The sequence below is a fragment of the Procambarus clarkii genome, chromosome 38, assembly GCF_040958095.1.
Source record: "Procambarus clarkii isolate CNS0578487 chromosome 38, FALCON_Pclarkii_2.0, whole genome shotgun sequence".
Lineage (NCBI taxonomy): Eukaryota > Metazoa > Arthropoda > Malacostraca > Decapoda > Cambaridae > Procambarus > Procambarus clarkii.
This window is the reverse complement of record NC_091187.1, coordinates 13,532,349-13,559,234: the sequence shown is the minus strand read 5'-3', so window position 1 is coordinate 13,559,234 and position 26,886 is coordinate 13,532,349. Positions and strand designations below refer to the sequence as shown.

The following is a 26,886-nucleotide window of genomic DNA, read 5'->3' as shown; positions in this document are numbered from 1 at the left end:
TCGGAGCTATGATAAAGCTACAATTAAGTTTTAATTAAACGACAGAGAGAAATCGTCGGTAGAGGCGGGCGAGCGTTAGACTCCGGGTCCCTCAAGTAACAAACATGGAGGACGCTACACAGTTGTCTAAAATGAAGGTAAGCCCAAATTATCCGAAAATACACCTTGTATTGATCTTAATTCACCCTCTGGTGACGTAGAGACGCAAACCAGATGTCCAGGGTTCTTGGGATTTCGTTATAGTGTGGTACAAAGCGTAAATATGGCGGAAAATCGGTAAGGGAGAGAGGAAGGTTGAAGCCGCATCACTTTGCCGCTTTCAGAAACTTCGTGGCTCTGTGCCAAGCTTTGCTACAGTACTCAAATACCACAGTGTGTGGCCCAGCAATCACGGTATCTATCTTAATGTTGTGAGGCAGTACCTTAGAAGGTCAAGGCATTGGGAACTAGAGAGGCACCAGGAGCCAGTGGATAGCTTGGCATTTTCTGGAATGGAATTTGGAACTCTGCCTTGAGTCAGTTAAGGTAGTTGTTCTCGTCTGGTGGTGGATTGTATTTGCTTTTAGGGGTCGCAAATGTCCATACTTGCTGGTGTGGTCAAATCGTATACGGGACTTCGACGAGGCTAATTTGCCCACTATCAAAATGAGCCTTGTCGAAGTCCCGTTAGAATGGTTACTTGTTTATGTTTACTGGTTTGGGTTAGGAAAGGTGGATTAGTTTGAGTTAGGTAAGGCATATTGGTTTGGGTTAGGTAAGGCAAATTGTTTGGGTTAGGTAAGGCATATTGGTTTGGATTAGGTAAGGTAAATTAGTTTGGGTTAGGTAAGGCAAATTGGTTTCAGTTAGGTAAGGCAAATTGGTTTGGGTTAGGTAAGGCATATTGGTTTGGGTTGGATTAGGTTAGGTAGATTTTAAAATCCGTTGTCAACCTGTTTTGCATACAATATAGCTTGTATCCAAGTAATCTTACTTTGTGAATGTTAACCAGTTCAGTGAGTGAGAATCGGTATTGTGTAGGGTATGGTGTCAACATTCCGATGTCTCAGAGAGCTGTTTGTATCACTTCTTCAGGAGCAGCTGAAGAATTGTGTGAAGAATCATTTTAGAATTATAGATAATATTGTATCCATAACCCAATGGGCACTGCACCATCAAAATGCGTGTGTCCAAAGAATTCATCGGGCACAGGGCATGGTCAAATCGTACAAATCCATTTCATCAAACCCTCTTTTTTTTTTTAATTATTAAAGTCACGTTTCATTGTATTTGAGTATTATTATTAGCTTAGGTTGGTTATTATTAGCTGAAGTAGGGTATGATTAAGTAGGTTTTAAAATCTGAAGCCAAACCATCTTGGTCCAAAATGACTTGTATATGGGTACAGGTTACATCGAGCCCAAGATTGTTTGCAAATGGATTTTGAATAACTACCTTACCAGAAGATTATCCAAGTTGTACATTACCCCAAGGGTGCGTATCCAAGTTATGTAACACCCTAGAGGTCTGTATCCAAGTTATGTAGCACCCTAGAGGTCTGTATCCAGGTTGTGTAGCACCCCAGAGGTCTGTATCCAGGTTGTGTAGCACCCCAGAGGTCTGTATCCAGGTTGTGTAGCACCCCAGAGGTCTGTATCCAGGTTGTGTAGCACCCCAGAGGTCTGTATCCAGGTTGTGTAGCACCCCAGAGGTCTGTATCCAGGTTGTGTAGCACCCCAGAGATCTGTATCCAGGTTGTGTAGCACCCCAGAAATCTGTATCCAAGTTATGTAACACCCCAGAGGTCCATATTCAAGTTATGCAACACCCCAGAGATCTATATCCAAGTTATTTAGCACCCCCATGAGTATATATTTTGTTAAATCAGCAAAGAATAAACTTAGAGAATCCTGACAAATATAAAGTTTGTACATATATCAGTTGCAAGCACATAGGGTACTGTGCTGATTGGATTCTGGCTCTTGGAAGACATTACTACTATTTGCTAGGATTGGTTTGAGGGACCTGATTATTGAGTGGACAGTACTCAGGATTCGTAGTCCTAAGGTTACGGGTTCGATCCCCGGCGGAGGCGGAAACGAACAGGCAGAGTTTCACCATGATGCTCCTGTTCACCTAGCAGTAAATAGGTACCTGGGAGTTTAGACAGCTGCTACGGGCTGCTTCCTGGGGGTGGAAGCCTGGTCGAGGACCGGGCTGCAGGGACACTATGCCCCGAAATCAGCTCAAGATAACCTCAAGGTAGGAGGTTCATGGTGCAAAAATATCCTTGTTGGTACTGATGGTCTAAAATGTTTACCATGTAACAAATCAACAGCATTTGAGTTATGTTTGTTGATGTACATTACAGAGGGAGTAGTGTTGAATCATACGCAAGACAGCCCAAAAAAGTTTGTTCTTCGATTGTCAAAATGGCTTATTTCGTTAGGTTAAAATGTATTAGCTTAGGCTTGGTTAGGTTAGGTTGGCAATCTGTCTAATGTATGATATGATTCCTATCCTTATGAAGACCAGATGCGTGAAATGACCACATTCCAACACATTAAATGCAGGTTATTGTACGTCGGCCAGTATAATGAAAAGACAAAAGTTTCAAGAGTGCCTAATTTTAATGAAATTAAAGAATTTACAACCAATTTTTGTAATAGCATGAAGGTCTGCTTAATGAATAGCCCCACTTCTAAACTCATTCCATACCTTAAATTACCCAAACATAACAAAACTCAACCAGGAAAGTGTAACTGTTGGAAAGGAATGAGTCGATAATGAAGGGAATGATAGTTGTGTGTAATGTGGCATGCATCACTCGGTCAGTAACGTTACCATACATATCAGAATTAATTCACCTTATGGTTCCCACAGCCAGGGACAGGAAACCTTATTTAGGCATATGGAAAGTCCCTCTTAGCTAACTACTGACTACTAACAAGGATGTACCAGTAATAGGAGCTTTACTCCCTATTTACTGCCAGGTGAACAGATGCAGCAGTTGAAAGGAAACATTATACAAAGGCAGGCGATGAGTCACAATAACATCGCTGAAGAATGTTGACCAGACCACACACTAGAAGGTGAAAGGACGACGACATTTCGGTCCGTTTCTGGACCATTCACAATCGACTTGAGAATGGTCCAGGACGGACCGAAACATCGTCGTCCCTTCACCTTCTAGTGTGTAGTCTGGTCAACATTGCACAAAGGCCTTGCCATGGGAACCGAAGCCTGGTCTTGTCGGCTGTAACCCGACTGCACTTCTCGCCAAACACCAAAACTACGACGTTGGTACAACATTCGAGCAAGTTTTAACACTTCCTAAACAGTTATAACAACCAATATAGCAAGTTGTAACAACGTTCTAATACGTCATAAACACGTTAAGCCAAGATGTAACAACTTTATTACAAGTTGTAACAAGCGGAAAATAGAGACAGTTTCGGTTTGTGTTTCCAGGGTTATCACTGCTCCCCACAACCCTGTGTCGAGTTTTAGCCTTGGTTATGGGGACCATAATCTGCCTTCCAATATCAATAGCATTTGTATACTGTACTGCACATTCCATACCATATGGGGTCTTTTTTTTTTCACGGATGTACTAAAATCACACATAAATAAACATGAAAAAGGCTTAAAAGAAATTTAGACTCCATGCAAAATTTGCTTGTTTCTAGAATGTGATCACTTATTCCATTGACACTTCCATGTTATTTATACAAGAACAGTCCTTATTGCATTGTTTTATGTACAGAAAGCAATAGATGCGCAAGAACATTGAGTTAGGTAGGCCTTACTCATGTATATTTGTGTATACATTTGTATGTCTGTGTCTGTATATATGCAGTTTACAGTACAGTGTATATATATACAGTACTAGTACTGTACTGTTATTGCTTTCAAAATGTTCTGCCACCATTGTGACCACTGTCCGTGAATTGTATTTTCAACAGACATAATGAATGTTCCGTTGCTCGTTCCATGGGAACTACTGGCTGTTAAGGCCTGATATTTTTATGTACAGTAGCATAGTGTGTCAGTATAGCGACTATAAGATATATTGCCGGAACAACCGTGGACATCTTCAAGAGAAAACTGGACTGTTTTCTAAAAGAAGTTTCGGATCAGCCGGGCTGTGGTGGGTATGTGGCGCTGTGGGCCGCTCCAAGCAACAGCCTGGTGGACCAAACTCACAAGTCGAGCCTGGCCTCGGGCCGGGCTTGGGGAGTAGAACTCCCAGAACCCCATCAAGTAGATGACAAGCAGTATGTTTTGGTCCATTATCAGTCAAATGGAGGGATAATGTGTAATACTTTGTTTTGGCAGCCCGATATCAGAAACTGGGTGTTTTGTGTTGATTTAGTTTTTGTGGACATGTACTTTATTACCAATAATTCATCTTTCTAGGTGTGTGTATGTCTTGTGTTATCCAACAATTTAAGGACTGAAAATATAAGAAATTTCATTCAATATAGCCCCTTAATTTTAATGTGGCTCTAACATTAATAACAGTATTTTTGTAAGCATGCCCCAAGGCACAGTAAACAAAATTATTACTTTTTATTTTATATATCTCCAAATTTTTCATGTTTCAATAATGTTATTGGAGCATGCAATTTCTTTGATTTTTTTTTTCTGTCCATGGCCCTTACAAGACCCATACAAGGCAGCTCATTTTTATATCGACCTGAACTCGCCCATGTACTGCATATGTCTAGCCTACACTTAAAACAATTCAGCGATCTCATTATTATTTTACCTGGTAGTTTGCTCCATTAATCAACAACCCTGTTTCCACAGTATTTACCCAGGTCTTTCCTGAATCTAAACTTGTTCAATTTATATCCATTGTTTCTGCAGGTGGCTGACCTGAAAAAGGAGCTGAAGTCTCGGGGATTATCAGTAGCTGGAAATAAGACCGAGCTTATCGAGAGATTACAGGAAGCAATAGGAAGTGGTAAGCTGTTTTGGTTTTGTTTATATTGTATGTTAACTTGATTAGGATGCATGTTTAGTTGGAAGGCTTACGAAACTCTTTCATGATTTTTGGTTTCTATTTTAATGTGGTTTAGATTTTTTAAGTTTCTCTGTTCTGTGTTTCTCAAAACATCAGAATTGTATTAAATGTTATGATACAGATGGCAACATGGTAATAATTATCAAAACAAATTTCATAACATATGCATGCCATATTGCAGAGATGTATTTGTAGGTATAGGGGTTGCTAATTAAATAAAGCCACTAATATGCAATACATCTTAGTTTCCTTCAGAAGGTAAACATTGTACTTGTGCTTATCACCAAGTCTTGGGTTGTTTGAGAACCTAGCTTCATTATCCAGCAATGTTTGTTAAATAGTCAAGTGGTTCTGCTTTGTTTGAGATGTCTGTTGTCACACACAGAGATCATAATAACGTGATGCATCAAATGAACAAATCCACAAGGGCCGTGACGAGGATCCTCGTCACGGTCCTTGTGGATTTGTTCATGTCTGTTGTGTGATGATGAAGAGATTCACCAAATTGAAAGTAAATGTTATTGAAGAAGTAGTTTCACCTTATAATTTACAGTACAGTACTTATTTATAGTACTTTATCATTTATTATAATTATTATAGTACAGTACCCTGTATTTTAATTGTATGTTTTTCCCACGAGGAGGGAATGTTGAGCTTGGTCAAGTTGAAGGCGATGACGAGGACTTCGACGAAGAGGAGATCTTAGGTGGAGAAGATATGGATGCTGCGGAGTTGGGGAAATTGACTCCCCAAGAGGAGGAGGCAGCTTTAGGCGGGAACATAAGAGTACGAGATGTATGTAACTACTTGAGAATGGGCTATTCTTTCTCTAGACCAAAGTTAAAAGTACTGTATATTAGCTTTTTTTAAATAAGTAAAACTCAAATAGTTTTACAAAACAAAAAATTCAAAAATACCCTTTTATTTTACTTGGGGCATGTAGCATACTGTATATAGTACTGTAATGATTTTATTTAGTTGAGATACTTAAATTTTTATCATGTCTTTCATTATATAGTATTTCATTATAGAGTGGAAAAGGCATTTTTAGACTAAGGAACAATTTTGAAAACAGAATATTGTCATAAAATCTTTTGGCAAAGTTAAATGATGCAATAGTCTTGTCTGCAAATCTTGGCAAATTACATGTAATTAAAAATATGCAGCTGATTGAAGAAATGCTTATGAAAATTGCTATCTTACGGATATGTAGCTACTTCTGCGGGTGTGCCAATTGGCAAGCCAAAGGTAAATAATCATAAAAGAGACAGTTGTCAAGAAAGCTCCAAATTTGAAGCATTTGTGAATGAGAGAATATTGATGCATCTCTTAGTGTTACATTTTGTCAGCAAGACACAGATAAGACTAGACAAGACAAGTTAAGAAAATGTAGGCACAAACTGGAGAATCTGGGTGGCATGCCATAGCACTGTTAAACTCTGGAAGGTTTAGGGAGTTTTTATGTAATCTACCTGCCAAACACACACCGAAACTGTGACGTTGGTACAACGTTCGAACAAGTTTTTACACCTAACCAGTTATAACAACCAATATAGCAAGTTGTAACAACATTCTAATACGTCATAAACACGCTAAGCCTCGTTTAAGGAGGATCTCGTTCTAATGTCTCGTCTCAAAAGCAAAGGGGTTATCCTGTTTGTCCTGCAGCAGGTCATATTACCTCAGGTAGACTGCAGCTCATAAATGTGCTTTTAACAAGCAACAACTCATCCCTATGTAGAATTTGAATATGGATATCCATTTTTCATTTTTATTACATCTGTCAAAGATTCTTCTTATTATTTTTCCATATTCATAGCTTTTACACATGATTGTATCCAACCACTTGAATTGTTTGGGAAATATTTGCAGGAATTGATTTATTTCTTTGAATTTGAATTTTACTTCAATAATAAACTGGTTACTCAATTGGTTGCTTAGTGGACTGTATTTTGTATAAATCTTTTTGCAAATAAATCCACAATCTTAGGTGACTTGTATTGTAAGTAAGATTAGAATAGAGCATGTTGTTAAATATGAATTTATTACTAATGTTTACTTTATTAATTTAAACTTATCTAATTTAACCTGCTCTGCCCTTGGGTTAGTGAAAACGTTTACAACTCAGCTGTTTAGTAGATATAATCCTATGTTGCCAAGACATCATCAATTAGTAAGGGTTGTCACGTGGACAGTGGCTACAGGTCAGGCTGTGAGGAGCTGCATCCAACAGCCTGGTTGACCACCCAGCAAACAGGAGGCCTAGTCGGGATCCAGGCTGCGGGGATGTTAAGGCCCGAAATCATCGCAAGGTAACCACGTCGTAATATTATCTGGCGTCTGGCTTCTCTTGTGTGGAGATCAGTTGAGCCTGCCAATGAGTTATTATGTAGTAAGCAACAAGGCATGACATTAGATTATACAAATGTTTTAAGGGAAATTGGTTACGATGCTTGTGTGCTATTTATCATTAGTTAAGAGCATAACCCGTATCACTACAGTCTACTTAGAAAATGGCCAAATTCTACAATTTGGTGAAACCGGAACAACTACTTCCTAGGAATCGACGGGACCAATTCTGGCAGCAATGATAAAGCACCACGATGTTCACACGATTAATGGTGAAGAAAACTCTTGGCTACTACCGCTCTTGTCTATAGTGTTTGCTGGCTGTAACCAAGACAGCTCCCTTCTCCCCAACCCCGTTCATTTACACTTGAATATTTAGTTGAATTTGGGAAAGAAGGAATATTGAGTTGGATTCTTTTAGAGTCTCGTTAATTAATAATTATACTGTATATTAACCCAAATATTAATTATTAGGATTAAGGGCCTGCCCAAAACACTATGCGTGCTAGTGGCTTTACAAGAATGTAAGAACTCTTGTACGTATATATCAAACAAAAATTTTTGGGATAATTTTAAAACAACTAATACTATCAAAGTTATGTTTGATAGATATTTAATGAAGAATCCATTTTATTAATTCAATTATTAACTCTTTGTAGATGTGGCATACATATATGTCACAGGGATTTCATCATCCCCTTAATTTATCAACGTAATGTAACCAGAATAATTACTCATAATTATTCTGGTTTAAGGTTACAAATAAATTGTAATTAGATGTAATTAATTGTAAGACACAAACAGAAGACGAATCTTCATTGTGATTAAATAATTTAAATTGTATGCACAAAAATATATGTATAGGTGGGAGAAATTTCCCAAAAGTTGGGTCAGTATGGGGATGACCTCGTTTCTTGCAGAGTTGGCATTCAATCCCCGATGGTCTAAGGGGTTTGACACTGTTCCGTCCCTGTCCTCACATCCCAGCTCTTTGTCCTTGCATTCCTTTTGTATGCTGTGTAGTCATTTTGGGCCGAGTGCTTGCTCCTAGTAATAATTTTTTTGTTGCAGTTTTGTTCTGTACTTTGCCTTCTCACAATGTTATTCCTCAGTAATTTTGAATGATTCAATGATTTCAGGAGGCGGCTCTTTTGGAACAGCCCGAGAAGAAGAAGATAAGCCTGAAGAGGTCCGCGCCACCGTTAGAGCCGCCTCCCACCACGGTAGTGGAAGCGGCGGAGACAGAGAACGAACCTCCAGCTAGCCAGGAAGAAGAAAAAGGGCCGGATGAGAGTGCCTCGGCCAAGAAAATCATCAAACTTGACAGTGGCAGCGAAAAAAATGTGAGCATTATCTTGGGTATGAACATGACGGATAGGAATCTTCGTGGTGCAAAAAAAAAAAAAAAAAAAATCACAAGAATATAATGTATCTGAGAAAATATTGGTGGGATCAAACGTGCATCCCTGACTTTCCCAGGGATTTTTAAATTCTCAGGAATTTACAAGTTTTGTAGACAGTTATTCACTCTTTTTCTCCAATGGCTAAAATACAGTTATTTATATGCTTGCTCCGAACAACCCTGGTATACTTCTACAACATTTGTGTACTTCTACAACTCTGGTATACTCCTTCAACCTTGGTGTATGCCTGCAACTGTCATAGATTACACCCTTGGTATACTACAATAGTCCTGGGGGGCCAGACTCATGACGCAGTTACGCAAGCACTTACGAACCTGTACATCTTTTCTCAATCTTTGGCGGCTTTGTTTACAATTATTAAACAGTTAATGAGCTCCGAAGCACCAGGAGGCTGTTTATAACAATAACAACAGTTGATTGGCAAGTTTTCATGCTTGTAAACTGTTTAATAAGTGTAACCAAAGCCTTCAAAGATTTGAGGAAAGATGTACACGTTCGTAAGTGCTTGTGTAACTGCTAAGTGAATTTGGCCCCTGGTATACTACAACCCTAGTATAATCCTATAACCCTAGTATACTCTTGCAACCCTGGTATATTAGGGTGGAGTGATAATTGAACTGAAAAAAGTGTAGCTCATATTCCCTGACATATATGGCAAAAGTTAGAAAAAATATATTTTGGGTGTTTGCCACCATTTTTGGGCTGGCAATTGTTCCGAACATGTCCAGAGGGATGGGGGGGGGGGTAAAAATTGGCAGGATGGCCATAACCTACCAACTGCTGGTGCTAGAGGCATGATTTATGGCTCAAAATTTGCAGATTCCTTGTGTTTCTATATGTCTTAAGAGGAATGTTATCTCTACTTGTGCAAAGTAAAGAGTTATTAGCTAAAAATAGTTTTGGTGGGTATTGGCATGGGTCAAAATCCACCTTTGAATCTTGATTTCTTTATTATTATTATTTTGATTTATTTGTGTAAATTTAAATTATATTTGAAATTAAGTTTTCAATATAACCATAACAAATATACTTTGCTTGAAGAGCAGTGTGAGGAACCAAGTGAATATTACCTTGCTTACTTTTCTCCTGATGATAGTAAGGGCAGAACTATTGCAAGAACTGTTTAATTCCCTGAAGGGCACTGAATTACACAAAAATCTTGCAATTGTTGGTACTGACGGTTCTGCATCTATGTGACTGGCAAGTATGGTGGGTGCATGCGAGACTCAGAAGAGTTGTTACGTAAGCAACTCCAGTAGTTTATTTGCCTTCTAATTACCAATGCAATTCCATTGCGTCGTGTGTGTAGTTACCTAAGTGTAGTTACAGGATGAGAGCTACGCTCGTGGTGTCCCGTCTTCCCAGCACTTTTTGTCATATAACGCTTTGAAACTACTGACGGTCTTGGCCTCCACCACCTTCTCACCTAACTTGTTCCAACCGTCTACCACTCTGCTTGCGAAAGTGAATTTTCTTATATTTCTTCGGCATCTGTGTTTAGCTAGTTTAAATCTATGACCTCGTGTTCTTGAAGTTCCAGGTCTCAGGGAATCTTCCCTGTCGATTTTATCAATTCCTGTTACTATTTTGTACGTAGTGATCATATCACCTCTTTTTCTTGTCTTCTAGTTTTAGCATATTTAATGCTTCTAACCTCTCCTCATAGCTCTTGCCCTTCAGTTCTGGGAGACACTTAGTAGCCTGTCTTTGCACCTTTTCCAGTTTGTTGATGTGCTTCTTAAGATATGGGCACCACAGAACCGCTGCATATTCTAGCTTTGGCCTAACAAAAGTCGTGAATAATTTCTTTAGTATATCGCCATCCATGTATTTAAAAGTAGTTCTGAAGTTAGAAAGCGTGGCATAGGCTCCTCGCCTATGCCACGCCTGTGTGTGCGTGTGACTCTTGATGGAACCACAAATACTCCCGACTCATTCATAGGACATATCGGGTTGTTTGAGTGGAGATGTGTCACATTTACTCAGTTCAGTTTTTGTTTGCTCCACTCAATTTTTGTTTGAGTGGAGATGTCATGTTTGCTCAATTCAAGCAAGTATCAAACCTCCATTTTCCAGAGCTGCTCAGTCTGTTGTTGACCTGAGGTAGGTCAACAACAGACTGAGCAGCAGTATCAGTATCAACAGACAGCAACAGCAGTATTAACAGACTTGTTGATACTCAGAGTTCAGGTCAATGCCAAACATATCCTATAAGTACTATGCTTACAAAATATGTTAAGCAATTATTTTGGGAACAGTGGACAGTGATCTGCAATATCTGGAGGTTGGTCCTATTGTACATTCACAGTAGTTAACCCTGGCTGCAGAATCCTTCAATTCTGTGTGTCGGATAAACCGTCATCAAACCTGGCATCTCGGGTGCAATTCTGCTTTCAAGTGTATTTTTCCCAACTTTGCTTGAAATTAAATCAACAGCTAGTTAATGTGTGCATCAAATCACGTTTTCAATATGATTCAAATAATTACTCAGTTGTCAAATAATGTTGTGCGGAAACAGCGTTTAAAGTAAGAGAGATCCTACTACCTTTTCTGAAGGTGTGCAAAAAAAAAGTGCATATTTTTGCACACCCAGAAAATGTCTTAGTTGGAGTGTTGGACGAGAGCGATGAAGAAATATAAACGTTGGGTGTGCTCAAGTACTTTCAGTACAGGGAAAATTTCCATCATTTACTCTGCCTCATGCAAATTTTAAGGGTGGATTTGTTGATATTGATGACAAGGAAGATTCTTTTGGAGTGTGAGAAAACATTAATTCCAATTCCATCTACCAGCATTATTACACTGGATGGCAAAATGTTACCATAACTTGGTTGGTGTAAATTTTTGTCATCAACAGCCTCCAGCCAATCGGTTGCTTGACAGGTTTTGATATAGAGGAGTCGGGAATAAAACCTTTGCACTTCACTCATCCATGTCACAACCAGTCTGTTGAGAGACATGATAAGGTGGTGACTGCGTCGTCAGCGCACGTTGCTGATTTTGAAAAAGAGACGCTTTGAGATGTCAAAAGATTAACTTCCCACTAGATTATGAAAACCCTTGATACAACAATGCCATTTTTATAAGCTCCAGTCAGTGGAAAGATGGCTAGACATCTATACCGATTTTAAAGGGCAGATGAACTGGCAGATGAACTTCTTGCATTGACCATCTGGCAAACAGTTTTTAGGCTTCCTGGGAATGGTTGTGGTTGAACAGAAACCAATGTTCCACAAATAACTATCCCATGAACTATCTACCATTTACTATCTAACTATTAACATTAACTACCAAATAACTATCCCTGGCCTCGGGCCGGGCTTGGGGAGTAGAAGAACTCCCAGAACCCCATCAAGCAGGTATTTTACTTTTTAAATTCTCAACAAAATGTAAATAAATGAGGTGGTGGTGAGGAAATGTTACTCATACAGAGTAGGTGAATAACATTATGATGGATGATATCGCCTACTAATGGAAGATGATTTTTGCCACTTTCACCACTGTCAGTCCCCCTCCCCCCACCCCACCCCCCAAATTGTTTTTTTGCCAATAAATTTTTTCTTGCTCAAATAGACATGTTCCTTGTTAGACATATAGAGACATGAGTATTCTGCAAATTTTGAGCCATAAATCATGTCTCTAGCATCAGCAGTTGATTAGTTATGAAAATCCTGGCCATTTTGAGCCCTTGTGGAAGAGTTCAGAGCAGTGTAAGAAATATTGCCGGAACAACCGTGGACATTTTCAAGAGGAAACTAGATTTATTCCTCCAAGGAGTGCCGGACCAACCGGGCTGTGGTGGGTATGTGGGCCTGCGGGCCGCTCCAAGCAACAGCCTAGTGGACCAAACTCTCACAAGTCAAGCCTGGCCTCAGGCCGGGCTTGGGGAGTAGAACTACTCCCAGAACCCCATCAACCAGGTATCAACCAGGTGTTCAGCTCAGAAATGGTGGCAAACACACAATTTTTTTCCATCTTTTGGCATAATTGTCAGGGATTAAGTACTCTTTTATTTATTTATTTATTTATTTATTTATTTATTTATTTATTTAAGAAAAGGTCATTTTTCACTATCCTACAGATATACTCTTACAACCCTAGTGTATTCCTGCAGTCCTGGTATACTCCTCCAACCATGGTATACCCTTGCAAGGCTGGATAAATCCTGTTAAAGTCAAACCAATTACTCGTTGATTCATTAACTATTGCACATTTTCTTTGCTATATATATAAATTATGTTTGTTTTTAGTAGAATTCTACCAGTCGTGTGCGCATCATTTCCCAAGCATGCCGTTCTATCAGCTTTGTTGTAGTCTTTCTTAAATTTCTAAAGAACATGAGGATCTTGAGATCATTCTCATATGCAGCCTCTACCATGTTCATTTTGAAATCCTTTTCACATACATCCTCTACCACCATATCTTGCAATTTCACATGCCGCCTCTGTCATGATCATCTTGAAATCATTTTCACATGCATCCTCTACCATGACCATCTTGAAATCATTTTCACATGCATCCTCTACCATGTCCATCTTGAAATCATTTTTACATGCATCCTCTACCATGTCCATCTTGAAATCATTTTCACATGCATCCTCTACCATGACCATCTTGAAATTATTTTCACATGCATCCTCTACCATGTCCATCTTGAAATCATTTCTTCCCTATAACTCAATCTACACATGAAAAGAAATTGTGACGTTGTCTCGGTCGGTCCTGGATAAGGGTCCAGGTGGAGCAAAGTGTCGTCACATTTCGGATGTATGGGTTGGGATATTAGTTTCAGCCTCATTATGGTGACCTGGGGCCAGATTCAAGAAAGCACTTACGCAAGCAATTACGAACGTGTACATCTTTCCTCAATATTTGACGGCTTTGGTTACATTTATTAAACAGTTTACAAGTATGAAAACTTGCCAATCAACTGTTGTTATTGTTATAAACATCCTGGTGCTTCGGAGCTCATTAACTGTTTAATAATTGCAAACAAAGTCGACAAAGATTGAGAAAAGATGTACAGGTTAGTAAGTGCTTGCGTAAGTGCTTTTGTGAATCTGGCCCCTGTTCTCTACATTTATTCCATTATCCCACTTTTTGTTATATATTTATCTTACTCTCAGTGGTAGGAAAAAGGCCTCTGGTAGGTAAAAGTAGTAGTAGTAGTTAGTATGATTGGGGCAGTTATTATATACCAACCCAGCCTCCTGTTTTGGTAGCACTTATATTAATGATGAGGACCATATTATATGTACTAACATACAACAAAATTAGAAAGTAGAAATCTGAACTATTAAGTTTGACAAACTGGAAAACTATTTTTTACTTGTGTTGCTTTGACAGACTAGACTAACCTAACCTCCCTAGGCCTAATGCATGATATCTGAGGCCTAATATAGTACATATGTGTGCTATACTAGGCCTAGGAATATTTAAGTTTGTGTTTTAGCTTCATTTATTTTAAATGAATTATTTACAGTACTAGTCAGTATACTATTATCTTATAGCAAAGTACGTACGAATTAGTGACTATTGACGAGTGTCACAATAGGTTCAGTACTATCTAAACAGGAGGATGACACAGAGATCACACTAACGTGATGCATCAAATGAACAAATCCATAAGGGCCGTGACGAGGATTCGAACCTGCGTCCGGGATGCACTGCGTTAGGCAGTGTATGGGATGCTCCCGGACACGGGTTCGAATCCTCGTCACGGCCCTTGTGGATTTGTTCAGGAGGATGAGTTGTATATACAGACATTTTTTCTTGGATGTTAAGAATACCAATCTCCTCATGGTTCTGACATCCAGCCATTTTACCCTTTTTCTTAGATATAGGGACCACTGGCCTTTGTCGAGTTGCATGGCACCCCACTCGCTCGCCATGCCATCTGACATCTAATGTTATGTATACCATAACCTCTTCCCCATCTTTAATGTATTCATAACTTCTCTAATTTTGCCCATTGTCTATATTCTGTTCTACTGGTCTTCTTCATATGTTCATTTTGAAAAAAATATTAATTTTTTTTTTTTACTAGTTGTAAATGGCAGATTCTTATTCACTCCTTTTAGTAATACAGTACCGTGCAATAGACTCTTGTATTGTCTCTAATTTTTGTCCATTTAAGCACTTGTCACACACTTGCTCTAATTGGAACACTCATCTCCCACTTAACTTAATTTTTCACAACTCTGCAAAACCTGTGGTGGCGTGCACTGCCACAGACATTCTTCTCTTCATTCTTCTCTGCCACATCTTTTATATGTATCTATAGATTCATCACATCTTTTACATGTATCTGTAGCTTCTTCACATCTTTTACATCTGTCTATAGCTTCATCACATCTTTTACATCTGTCTATAGCCTCATCACATTTTTTACATCCTATCTATAGATTCATTAGCAAATTCTCTTGCTCCATTTTGTCTTCCTGCCTTTGTCTTTTATGCATGGTTGAATCTATGCTCCAAGAAATTTTTTTTGATAGAAATGAACCCCTCTTAGGGTGGTCATCCACTAAGACAACTTCATTTCCATTTACACTTGTCAAACATCCATTTTCCCAAACTTTCTGCATTGTTAGTTTTTTTTTTTTATAATTATTTCAAGTGCATAGTAAGGGAATTCTATCTGCTGTGAACAATACCTGCCATAAATTACATATTTAAATTTATTAGAGAAGATAATTTAATAATTAAGTATTGATGTGTGCATTTTTGTTGAATTTCTAAAAAGTAATTTTATTGATAAATGTATTGTTGTACAAACAGGCAATTGAAACAAGAGCCGAGAGATTTGGCATTCCAATGACGGAGGAAGCAAGAAGGTTAGCCCGTGCAGCCCGCTTTGGCACTGCCACAAATGGGGCGACAGTTAATAAGAAACCGGCCAAGCTTTCTATGGAGACAGGGGTAAGACTTCCTCAAACTTGTATTGAATTTTTTGCACATAGTTAAATAAAAGTAGGCTTTTGGAGGTGTAAAGCTTAAATTTTAATTGGTGGAAATGAGTTAAACTAATACTGACTGCTGTCATTTATCAGGATTATATGGGAAGGATCCCTCGCTAGATAAGCAGGAATCCTTACCAGGAAAGTCCTGGAATGAATTACCAGGAATGAACATATTCAGAATTTGTTGTACCACAACCTATATAAATCTTATTTCTACACACTAAATTTAAAGAATTTGGTTACAAGAGAAATTTCAGCTTGTTGTAGTTCATTTGCTTGGATGATGGTATTGGGAATGTTTAATTACGTACCTTGAGGTTACCTATCTATCTAGCCTATCTATCGGGGCCTGACGGCTGATTGGACAGCGCTCGGGATTCGTAGTCCTATAGTTCCGGGTTCTATCCCCGGCAGAGGCGGAAACAAGTGGGCAGAGTTTCTTTCACCCTAATGCTTCTTTTCACCTAGCAGTAAATAGGTACCTGGGAGTTACAGTTGCTACGGGCTGCTTCCTGGGGTTGTGTAACAAAAAGGAAGCCTGGTCGAGGACCAGGCCGCGGGGACGCTAAGCCCCGAAATCATCTCAAGATAACCTCTCAAGATACCTTGAGATGATTTTGGAGTGTTTTGTCCCCCTTGGCCCGGTCATCGACCAGGCCTCCTAGTTGCTGGATGGATCAACCAGGATGTTGAACACGGCTGCTCGCAGCCTGATGTATGAGTCACAACCTGGTTGATCCGGTATCCCTGACATAACATAACCTAACTTAACACACCACTAAAATTACTGTACATGAGCTTGGCAAGGTCACATTTGACTGTCAGCTGCCAAAGCATCACTGGTTGAAGGGCCTTGGCTTGGTGTTCTTACCAAATAAGAATAAAATTTTGCTTGCCTCCTGTGTTCATTGGTCTCTCTTATGATCATTTGAAAGATTGAGCAGCTGAGGTGACCTGTCTCTTCGAAAAAGAGATAGAGCGTTGGCCTCACACGCGTGGGGTCCAGGGTTCGAGGCCCATTCACCCCAGGTAAATGGAATCAGCTCTTTGGTTTGCCTCAAGTACTGGTACATATTTCCAGCTTCTGGATTAATTAGTACAGTTGGAAGAAAAATTAATAAGCATATCAACAGAAGACATGAGTAAACTGTATTTAGTTGTCATGTTGATCCCTCATCATCATTGTCGTCCTCTTCATCCACCTCACTACAAACAGCCTCGAGAAATTCTTTGTGCTTCATACCTTTTCCTAGGTCATCAGCATCTCTTTCTAGCCATTGAACCACATCTTGTTTTCCTAAATTTTCACAGCATATCAAAACTTTTTACAGATTTCATTTCTATGAAATCTTTCATAACATTTTATTCTTCCTCTTCATTCACTGTAGCTGTGAGCATTTTTTTCCATGAATTCTTCAAAGTCGATTTTTTGACTTCACACTATGGCTCAGTTGTTAATGGCCTTTCTAATCGTCTTCGAGTGATAAAAACCACCAAAACTTCATTGAGCATATTTTTAGTGTACAAAATGTCAGTGGCACAGATAACGCCCTGATCCATGGGCTAGATGAGAGAGGTAGTATTAGGAGGAAGTGCCGTATGGTTCCATCATGTGACATTAAGGTCCCAACATGGGCGTGAGCAGTTGCTTTATCAAGCAAGAGCATGGTCCTAACTTTGCTTGGGCTCATTTTGTATTTTTTGATTTAATGGTCATGCACTTCCTTGCAAAACACATCGTAAAACCAAAATGGAATGCTGCTTCCGGCTCTCGAACGTCTGAGGGTTTTGGAGTCAGGGCGGGGTATAGCTCGGGATGAGATTCGGGTGGCTTTGGGGGCTGCCCCTTCCGGTTCAGACGTGGAAGTGGTTGAGTTCAATTTTTCCACCGAGGTTGCTGGGGTCAACCCAGCAGACTCCCTTCTTGGAAACTTTTCCCCTGGATGCCGCCTTTTCTTCAGGGGATGGTGGGCTTGGAAAAGTGCTCTTCCCCAGGGCCTGTGTTGAGCCCTTGTGACTTCTGGGCAGGGGTTGTTGCTGCAAGGGAGGGTTTTTTTTATCTCCTCTTTCTGGATTAGTTTTACCAGCATTATTTATGCACCCTCGCATCAGGCGTGTCCATCTTTTGCTTGAAAATTTTGTCCAGGGGGGGGGGGGATAAAAAATACTAGTATATGTATTAATATAACGACTTTTTCGTTTGGTTCATCATACATTTATTGCACATTATTTTCTGCTTCTTTTGGTATCCCTGCTCTTTCTGTCGTGCATATTTTTGGCAAGAATCTTGCTCTACAGTTTGAGTTGCAGCAACTGGCCGTTATGGCGGTGCTCCGGTCGTGGCGCACCTTCCAACAACTGTGGTTTGTTGTCACTTGCTCTTTGCATATGGCGGCTGGGTAGTTGAAACTTTATCATTCTTTTCCTTCTTATTGGGGCATTTTTCATTTAGTTAATGCGCTCTTGTTCTTACCAGTGACCCTGTCGTTCACTTTTGTGTGACATGTCTCAGGTGTGGGTTATGTCTGCTATGAAAGGGGTGGGGAGGTTCGTGAATTGGTGCGTGTTTCCCGCATCACTGCCGAGGTGTCATCAGTAATTTTGGTAAGTTTGTACTCGTCCCTTTGTACTCTTCTAGTTGTGCTTGCAGGGGTTGCGCTTCGGCTCTTCAGGCCCGCCTCTCGTCTGTCATTCTACTGGTGGGCACATTTCTGAACCTCTTGAGCCCCTGCATTTCTACGTTTGCACCCTCCACCTCATCACTGCCTCCTGCATTCCCTTTCCTTACTACTCTGCCTCTGGACAAGTTCTTTTTCATATCTCTGTTGCTCTTTTGGGTACTCGATTACCTCCTGTTGTAACACGGGGGGGGTTCTTGTGTTCTCTTCTTCCCCTTTCTTTCTCTGCCCGTATTTTAACTCTGTTCTCTCTACCAAGGGACCCCAAAACTTTCACTTTAGCCGACCCCACGCCACGTGGTCTTAAGACGATTGACCGACTTAAGATTCTACAACCCGTATGACGTAACATAGGCTTCTCGCAAAACCCTAGGGTCGCTTTTTTGCTGCCACCACCAGACCTGCAACTCTGAGCAATGATCGAGGTCTGGATCGATCATGCTAATCAATAACTTTGGGGCTTGATCCCCACTAGTAACATATAATCTTGGATCTTAAGTGTGGAATTAAAAATCAACGGGAATGATAATTCTGATTCGGTGTTAGAATCGGTTCCAATTCAACTCGGCCTCGTGGGGACCACGTGACAAGGACATGAGAATGGAAACAATGAAATGGAAAATAATAAAAATGCAAATTACTAGCTAAATGGTTTATTAAAAAAAATGAAACAAAATCTAAATAAATGGCACTCCCTGTCAATTAACACTCCCTGACTTTACATTTGAGGCAATGAGTTGGCCTATTCCCTATCTAAAACCTCTGAGCAACTTTACCTTGGGCGACCAGCTAGTTGTTGGTGCTGTCTTGGGGCCGATGATGGAGGCCACCTGCCCGAATTGCTCCTGATCCCACACTGTCCTCCTGCTCGGCTAGTCCTACCCCGACCAGAGCAGTGTATTGTTGCGTCTAGTATCTAAGTTACTTGCAAGGCTTAAGTTTAACAATTAACCTCTGTTGCACTGAATGATCCAGATTGGTTGAATTATTTTAACTGAAGTTAAATTACGCAAGCATCTTAAGGAAGAGCTATTCCCGATCACAAAATGGCTGTTTAACCTTTGAGAATTACTGAATGTGGAACCTCTGCTGTCCTGTGACCACCAGGTCGACGAGGTCACTCCGCGCTACAGCATAGTCCTGGCTCGTGACGTCACTGATGGTGACTTAACTCATTCTCCTAATAATTAGAATACTCTTGATACTATAACCAAGAATATTATACAATACAATTTTAATACAAAATGAATAAAGGCTAATTTCTCTAAATTACTGAATACTATAGAATGATTCATTATACGAAACTTGTGAACAAAGGCGCCAGTTATTTTCACCGTCAATTCCCCCAGGTCACCACGTGGGTCCAGCTTCCCATTCTCCCATGTGTAGATAACCATTCTGGATACTTCTTACAGCAAACCTAGTTTGTTACACTGTGCCCCATTATTCATGAACTAATTGTATTGTTTCATCCATTTTCTCCTACCCTGTCCGTTCCACTGGTGAATTGTCGGTGGTGGTCATGTCTCCCAGTCTTGTGTTCCCAGGGCAGTCTTGTCTTGTGTACAAGACTGTGGTCCATCTGTATATTATTACCACAGTCTTGTGGTCATTGGCTTGTTTTCTTTATTTTATTATGGGCACCGATTTTGTGCCTGGCGACCTTGCCCTGTATGCTCATCCGGCTCCCAAGCCTATGGCCCTCGGTATTAGCTTTAATACCGAGTCTGTATTATAGCCGTTTTAGCCGTGTTTTATCCCCCCCCCCCCAAAAAAAATATAACATTGTGCGTCTCATCTGCCGGCAAATGTGGTAGGTGGGGCTCTCCCCAGGTTCATTTCCAGGTGCCCTTGGGTTCCTCAGAGTCATCTTTTCGGAGGTTTTCTTCCTCTTGGCTTTGTCTTGCAGAGGCTCGGGGGACCCTTGGCGCGTACCTCATGCGTGACCCAGTTACGCATCTGTGTTGGATCCGGTTTTGTTTGGGTACAGTTCCTCTTACACTGTATGTAAGAGGTTCTTAAACACATTTTGAGGTTCCGGTGTCTTCCTGGCTGGCAGCCTGCCTCGACGACTGGTTGGTGTGGGCATCCTGCTGGACTGCTTGTCTGCTTGCTGGGGTTCATTGCTTTTTTATTTGGTTTTGAGTACCCTTAATTTTGTTATATTGGTCAAGTAATTGCAGAACACAAGATCTTCATGCTGTAAAGCCTTGTTGACTTGCATTTATACCTGGAGCATACCTGTTGAGGGTTCGAGAGTATAGTACAGTACATGCCCAATCAAATCACAAGAATGGGATGTATTTCATACAGTTCAGGATTAATGAGCATTCTAGACATTCAACATGAAATCAGTTTTTTCTAATCTTAGGGATGTAATGGAGGATGGGGATCAATTTAAAGACTTCAGGCCAGGATGAAACATTGTAATGCACTTAAAAATGTTAAGCATTGAGAACCAGTTGGTTGTAGATAGGCTGGTATGTGAACATCCAGTAATTCATTCCATTTTTGTATTTTACAGCATTCAGTAAAATATTTCAGAACAGTGGATACCCATTATTAGGAAATTTTACTGCTCTATGATTGCAATTTTGTAAGCTGTTACCTTTAATTATTACAGGGTACAGATGTAGAAAAGCTCAAGGCTCGTGCTGAAAGATTTGGAGAAGTTACTTCAAAGTCATTAGCAAAGGTAAGTGTTATATTTTTATACTGTTCTGTCCGATCATTTAATTCTTTTATGTATCAGAGAGTGAGTAAATAATGCTTTTTAATTTTCATCAGGTTCAGTTTGAGCACATTAGGTTATACATTTCATGTGTAAATCTTAAACCTTGAGGTGCACTCAATAATTTTTTTCCTAGTCTGTAATAGTATATCAGTGTAATAGCTTCAGGGAGCCAGTGAGGCTCACCCAGAAATCTTTGTTTCATTACATTCAATGTGGGATTTTTTATTAATCGGCAGAAAATAACATGATATTTAACAGTAATAAATTCCAGGTACAGTACAGTACTTTGGTACGGTAAAAATGAAGACCTTAAACAAAATGCAGGGTACAAAACACCATTAAATCTGCCCATAGTAGGAAAGCAACATGTAATGGATCTGGGAATAATGATGACTGATGACCTAATATTCAGGAAGCATAACCAAGCTAAAATAGTTAGAGAAATGATAGAATGGATTGCAAGACCCTTCAAATCCAGGGATCCCATCACAATGTTGATACTATTCAAATCACAGGTGCTGTCCCACCTTGAGTATCGCACGATACTCGCTTTCCTCTTCAGAGTAGAAGAGTACTGAAATACAGGGAATACAGTGAACATATACATCATACATAGACACAATAAATTACCTTAATTATTAGGATCATCTCAAAGCTCTCAAAATGTACTCTAGAAAGGAGACGAGAGATGTATCTAATATTATATGCATGCAAAATAATGTAGGGCCAAGTCACAAATTTACACAGTAAAATAACAGCCTACTGAAGTAAACGATATGGAATGAAATGCAGAATGGAGCCAGTGAAGAGTAGAGGTGCCATAGGCACAGTCGGAGATCACTGTATGAACACCAGAGGTCCACATTTGTTCAAGTATAAGAAATATCTAGGGAACAAAAGTGGAAGTCTTAAAGAAAAAACAACACTTTCCTGCAAGAAGTGCTGGACTAACCAGGCAGTAGTGGGTATATGCTCCAAGCAACAACCTATTGGACCAAACTCTCACAAGTCAAGCCTGGCCCCAGGCCGGGCTTGGGGAGTAGAAAAACTTCCAGAACCTCATCCAGGTTCAGAACTATCTACATTTTCATGCACAATTACTAGTCACTAATCGTTTCTGGCAAGGGTAATAATTTTATAACTGGTTATCAGAGTTCAGCCTAGTCACTCATACTTTCCATTAAATTCTAACAGCACGCATTGAATATATAATATTTTCTTCATATTTTGAGTGTTTGTACTGTGGTTTTTCAAGTAAGAAGTTGCATTAGGCTGTCAATAATACTATTTGTGTCATAGATTAGAATGTGTAGAATATTGGTACAGAGATTCATTCAGTATTGGTATTCAGTTCACTTATATGAATTAAATATTATATTCTTTGAACAATAAAACACATTTTTTGCTGTTATTATACTATATACACACTCCTTATATATAACTGTCTACATTTTTGTGCATCATTATGAACCACTAAGATGGCCTGGTGGGGCCAAACAACATAGAGTTTACACTCTAGTTTACTGCACATTTCGTTATTTTTAAGTGATGCTGTGGACATAAGCTGAGCAGCAGTGTTGTTAGCTTGTGCTGCACCCGCAAGCCTTGGTTGCTCACCGAGTACCGAGACCCTCACACCCAGGAATGATGTCAATTTTTTTTTATTCAAAATGGAGTGTTTATTGGAGGCCTGAGAAAGCTGATGTAAGCTTCATGTACCAATGGGAGTTTTAAAATCTTATGCTGTACCCTAATATTTCTCCTGAGGGGATGAGCATTTTGCCGGTAAGTAGCCATCCCATCTCTTGATGGGATGAACAGTGGAAGGGTTAAACAAAATTCTTGGAGAATGATATACATTTTGCCATATTCATATTCAAACTGGCCTCTCGAATAGTACATCGCATTTTGACATAAATCCCCAAGAGCCAAAATATGATGTACTATAAATCATAGCTGGTTGAAGAATTGAGGGGGCTGTCCTGTTTTTTATTTGTGGGTCCTCAGGTTAAAGATCAGAAGCAGATGACCAATGAATACACACTGAAAAAGTTTAGATTTTGAAGAGGCCTACAGAAATGCTGGTTTGGAAATAGGGTTGTTGATTCCTGGAACAGATTACTAGGTAACATAATAGACTTTGGATCGTCGGATTGTTTAAGCATAGGTTAGATGTATACACGAGAAAGTTTGGGTGAATATAAATAAGTCACCTTGGATGGGCTTATCTTGAGGTTATCTTGAGATGATTTTGGGGCTTTTAGTGTCCCTGCGGCCCGGTCCTCGACCAGGCCTCCACCCTCAGGAAGCAGCCCGTGACAGCTGAATAACACCCAGGTACCTATTTTACTGCAAGGTAACAGGGGCATAGGGTGAAAGAAACTCTGCCCATTGTTTCTCGCCGGCGCCTGGGATCGAACCCGGGACCACAGGATCACAAGTCCAGCGTGCTGTCCGCTCGGCCGACTGGCTCCCGTAGTAGAGGTCAGTAGACTTTTGGCTTATTCCTCTATTTTGTGTTTTTAACTCGTGTTTACAAGCTAGAAGATCTTCCTCTTACACCCTAACTTGCGTCTTGCCGGGCTCGGGAAGTAGAAGAACTTGAGACCCTCCCCAGGTAAGATCATATTTGTAACATGGCAACTGGAGAGGACAGCCTGTTATATCAGCTGCCTAATGCTAACATGCAAAACTATCTAAAGATAGTACATATCTTGTTTTTTTTTCTATTTTATCATATCTTGGGGATGTTTTCTTATATAGACCCATCTTGCTCATATTTCAACAAGTGATATGAGGTATGAATTAAACTGTTATAGTAATACAAATATGAAAGCTAATTTTAACTCATTGAAGATCGTTATTATTGCGGCTAATGATATTACAGTGCTTGTCAGTTACTGGATGAGTCTATTCTGTTTGGTGTTTTCTGCATCATTGTCAGCACTTTGTGAATTTTTTAGACGTTTGAGAATGTCACTAGCTTACCTCTATTCAAATAATTTTGGTAAGTGTTGCATTGATCAATTCAAATAATTGTTATAACCGTTTCATTGATCAAAGAATTTGTAATTGTTGCATTGATCAATTGGAAACATTTTGATAATTTCTGCATTAATAACATCAAAGAATTTTGATCATTTCTGCATTGATCATTTCATTTTTACAGGTGTCTGAACTTGAAAAGCTAAAAGTTAGGCAGGAGAGGTTTACCGCAGCAGCGGCAGCAGCAGTAGCAACAACAGGAGGAGAAGCAGGAGAAGCAGAGGAGACCAAGACGGCAGCAGAGGAGACCAAGACGGCAGTAGAGGAGACCAAGACTACAACAGAAAAGACCTTGATGTGAGTATCATTTAAATTGATCATCTTTCAGGCCAGGACTCGTCAAACATTGATGCAACCGATCGTAAAACCTGTGCATCTTTCCTGAATCGTGGCAGTTTTGTTTACGTTTAATAAACAATTTACAAGTGTCAAAGCATCACAGTACAAAGTAAACTCATAAACTGTTTAATGTAAACAAAGCCACTGTGATTGAGGAAGAACTCGCAGGTTTCGTAAGTGGTTGATTGTAGAATCCCAGATTAGCATTACATTCCACATATCTGACTCAGCCATCTAATTTTGTTACCAAGTATGCCTATGCTTTAGGTCTTATGAACTGGGTATCAATATCAGAGGAGAATGATTTTTTTTTTTTTCATGAGCTAATTGATTGGTATTGAATTAGTGTGTGGATTGATTTATTTGCTATGAATGCAAGGGCATTGATATCTCTTAAGATTATTAATATTTTATTTTATTTTATTTTATGCTGAAGAGGTTAGAAGCAGAGGACCAATGTGGTACAAAATGAATACATTTAGATATAGAAAAAGCCTAGGAAAATGCTGGTTTGGATGTAGGGTTGTTGATTCCTGGAACAGATTACTAGGTAACATAATAGACTTGGGATCGTTGGATTGTTTAAGCATAGGTTAGATATATACACGAGTAAGTTTGGGTGGATATACATTCGTTGCCTTGCACGGGGTCAGTAGACTTTTGGCTGTTTACTCTTTTTTTTTGTTTTTAACTCGTGTTTACAAGCTAGAAGATCTCTCTCTTGCACCCTAACTTGTGTCTTGCTATTCTAGTGTTTCCCAGTTCACTTTTTTGTTAATTGCTTTGCAAAAGACAAATTTATGACATAATAGGAATAGAGAACCGTAGCATATACGTGACTTGTTCACAGAGAGACTGAGAAGTGTATCAGTCTGTTGGATAGTTGAATACTCTTTGGAGACTTAGGAGAGTGCAGGTGAAAGTGAATGCAACTAAAGTAAATAAATGATAATGGAGAGAGAAAAGAGTTCTGCAAACAATTTATTGTAGATAAGAAAAAAGAAATACGGTTGTGCAGAAGACATGACAGAAATGTTCCAAAATTCATGTGTGTCCATGTCTCATGTTCGAACATCATCTAGTATGTAATATTTGAAATAAAATAAATCACACTACTGTATAGTCTTCAGTAAGATTTAAATTGCCTAAATGTTTCTAAAATAGCAAGAGTAAATAACAATATAATTTCTCAAAGATCTCCATAATGTCTTCTTCAGTGAAAGCACATATCATCTACACTCTGTAAGAATAGGTTTAGTGAAGATATGAGAATACATGTCATGCTGAGACTGTGGGAAGCTAAAGAGAAGATGGTTGTGCATATAGGCTGTGTGACCTATACAGGTCCTGGTCCGAATCTTTGTGGTAAAGGTGGCTAGGGAAGGATAGTTGGTTTAAATGCGTTGTTTATTAGGGCAAAGTTATTCGTATCCAGATAGTTGTTGATTACAAGACATCAGCACAGAAAATGTATAGTATCTGCAACGTATATACAATCAAAACCACAAAAATGCTAGGAACTCTGAGAGTTCTGTACTCTTAAAAACAAAAATTGAAATATGAGAGGGATTCAATATTCTCTGTCCTGCATGAGAATCAAACCCAGTTCCTTTTGATTGTTAACCAACTGCATTGCCGCTTCCCAGCTTGGTGCCTTATTTTGATAATTGTTGCCTTGAGCACTGCGCTGCAGGCTGGATAGATTTAAATGCAAATGGGTGGGCAATTTTAGCTAATAGGAGAAACAAAATCATAAGATTTTGGAAGATATATTTTTAAGGTATTGTTTCAGAATTCTAAATTACAGTAGCTGTAGTTGACTGACAGGGTATACATTCCAAGATAATATCTAATTTGAAGTACAGTATTGACAAATTTGAATTGATTGTCTTACTTTTCTTATGAATATTGTAGATTAAACAGGCTGATATAATGTTAATCTGCAGCACTGTTACTGTTTTCAAAATTGTCCTATCTCATATTTTTATATTTACAGAACCAGCCTCGATACACCGGCTCCTGCTGCCAAGGTAGCAATCAGTGCCCCTGCAGCAGATAATGACGAAGACGCTATAAAGAAAAAACGCGCCGAGAGATTTGGTGCTCAATAAAGACTTGTGCATGTACAGTATATTTGACAAAGCTTATGGATAGACATTTTATGGATAATGTAAAATACCAAAAATTTTGGGCTTTAGTTTACAACTACAGAAGTAAATATTGCCGTGCATGTAAAGTGCTGTTGTGTCACAATATCTTTCATTGTAATGCATCAGAAGAGCATTAATGTAAGGTTTCTTAATGTATATACAGTATTTGTGTAAAGATTGAAATTTTCATGCTATTC

At 39.3% G+C, this 26,886-nt stretch overlaps 1 protein-coding gene across 6 annotated transcripts in view; it reads left to right on the top strand.

Moving 5' to 3' along the window:
- LOC123771906 (uncharacterized) overlaps window positions 1-26,886 on the top strand; it is a 46,342-nt gene continuing 19,456 nt past the window's right edge. Inside the window, exons 1-6 of one of the 6 annotated variants that reach the window (XM_069337737.1) lie at window positions 1-137; window positions 4,852-4,948; window positions 5,652-5,803; window positions 8,497-8,700; window positions 15,562-15,702; window positions 21,045-21,116. In XM_069337737.1, the coding sequence (XP_069193838.1) occupies window positions 105-137; window positions 4,852-4,948; window positions 5,652-5,803; window positions 8,497-8,700; window positions 15,562-15,702; window positions 21,045-21,116 (699 nt within the window). In that variant the 5' untranslated portion in view covers window positions 1-104. Of the gene's footprint in view, window positions 138-281; window positions 394-506; window positions 526-4,851; window positions 4,949-5,648; window positions 5,804-8,496; window positions 8,701-15,561; window positions 15,703-21,044; window positions 21,117-26,886 lie in introns of those variants that run through there. The other 5 variants (XM_069337736.1, XM_069337741.1, XM_069337740.1 and 2 more) reach the window with 5 other exon arrangements.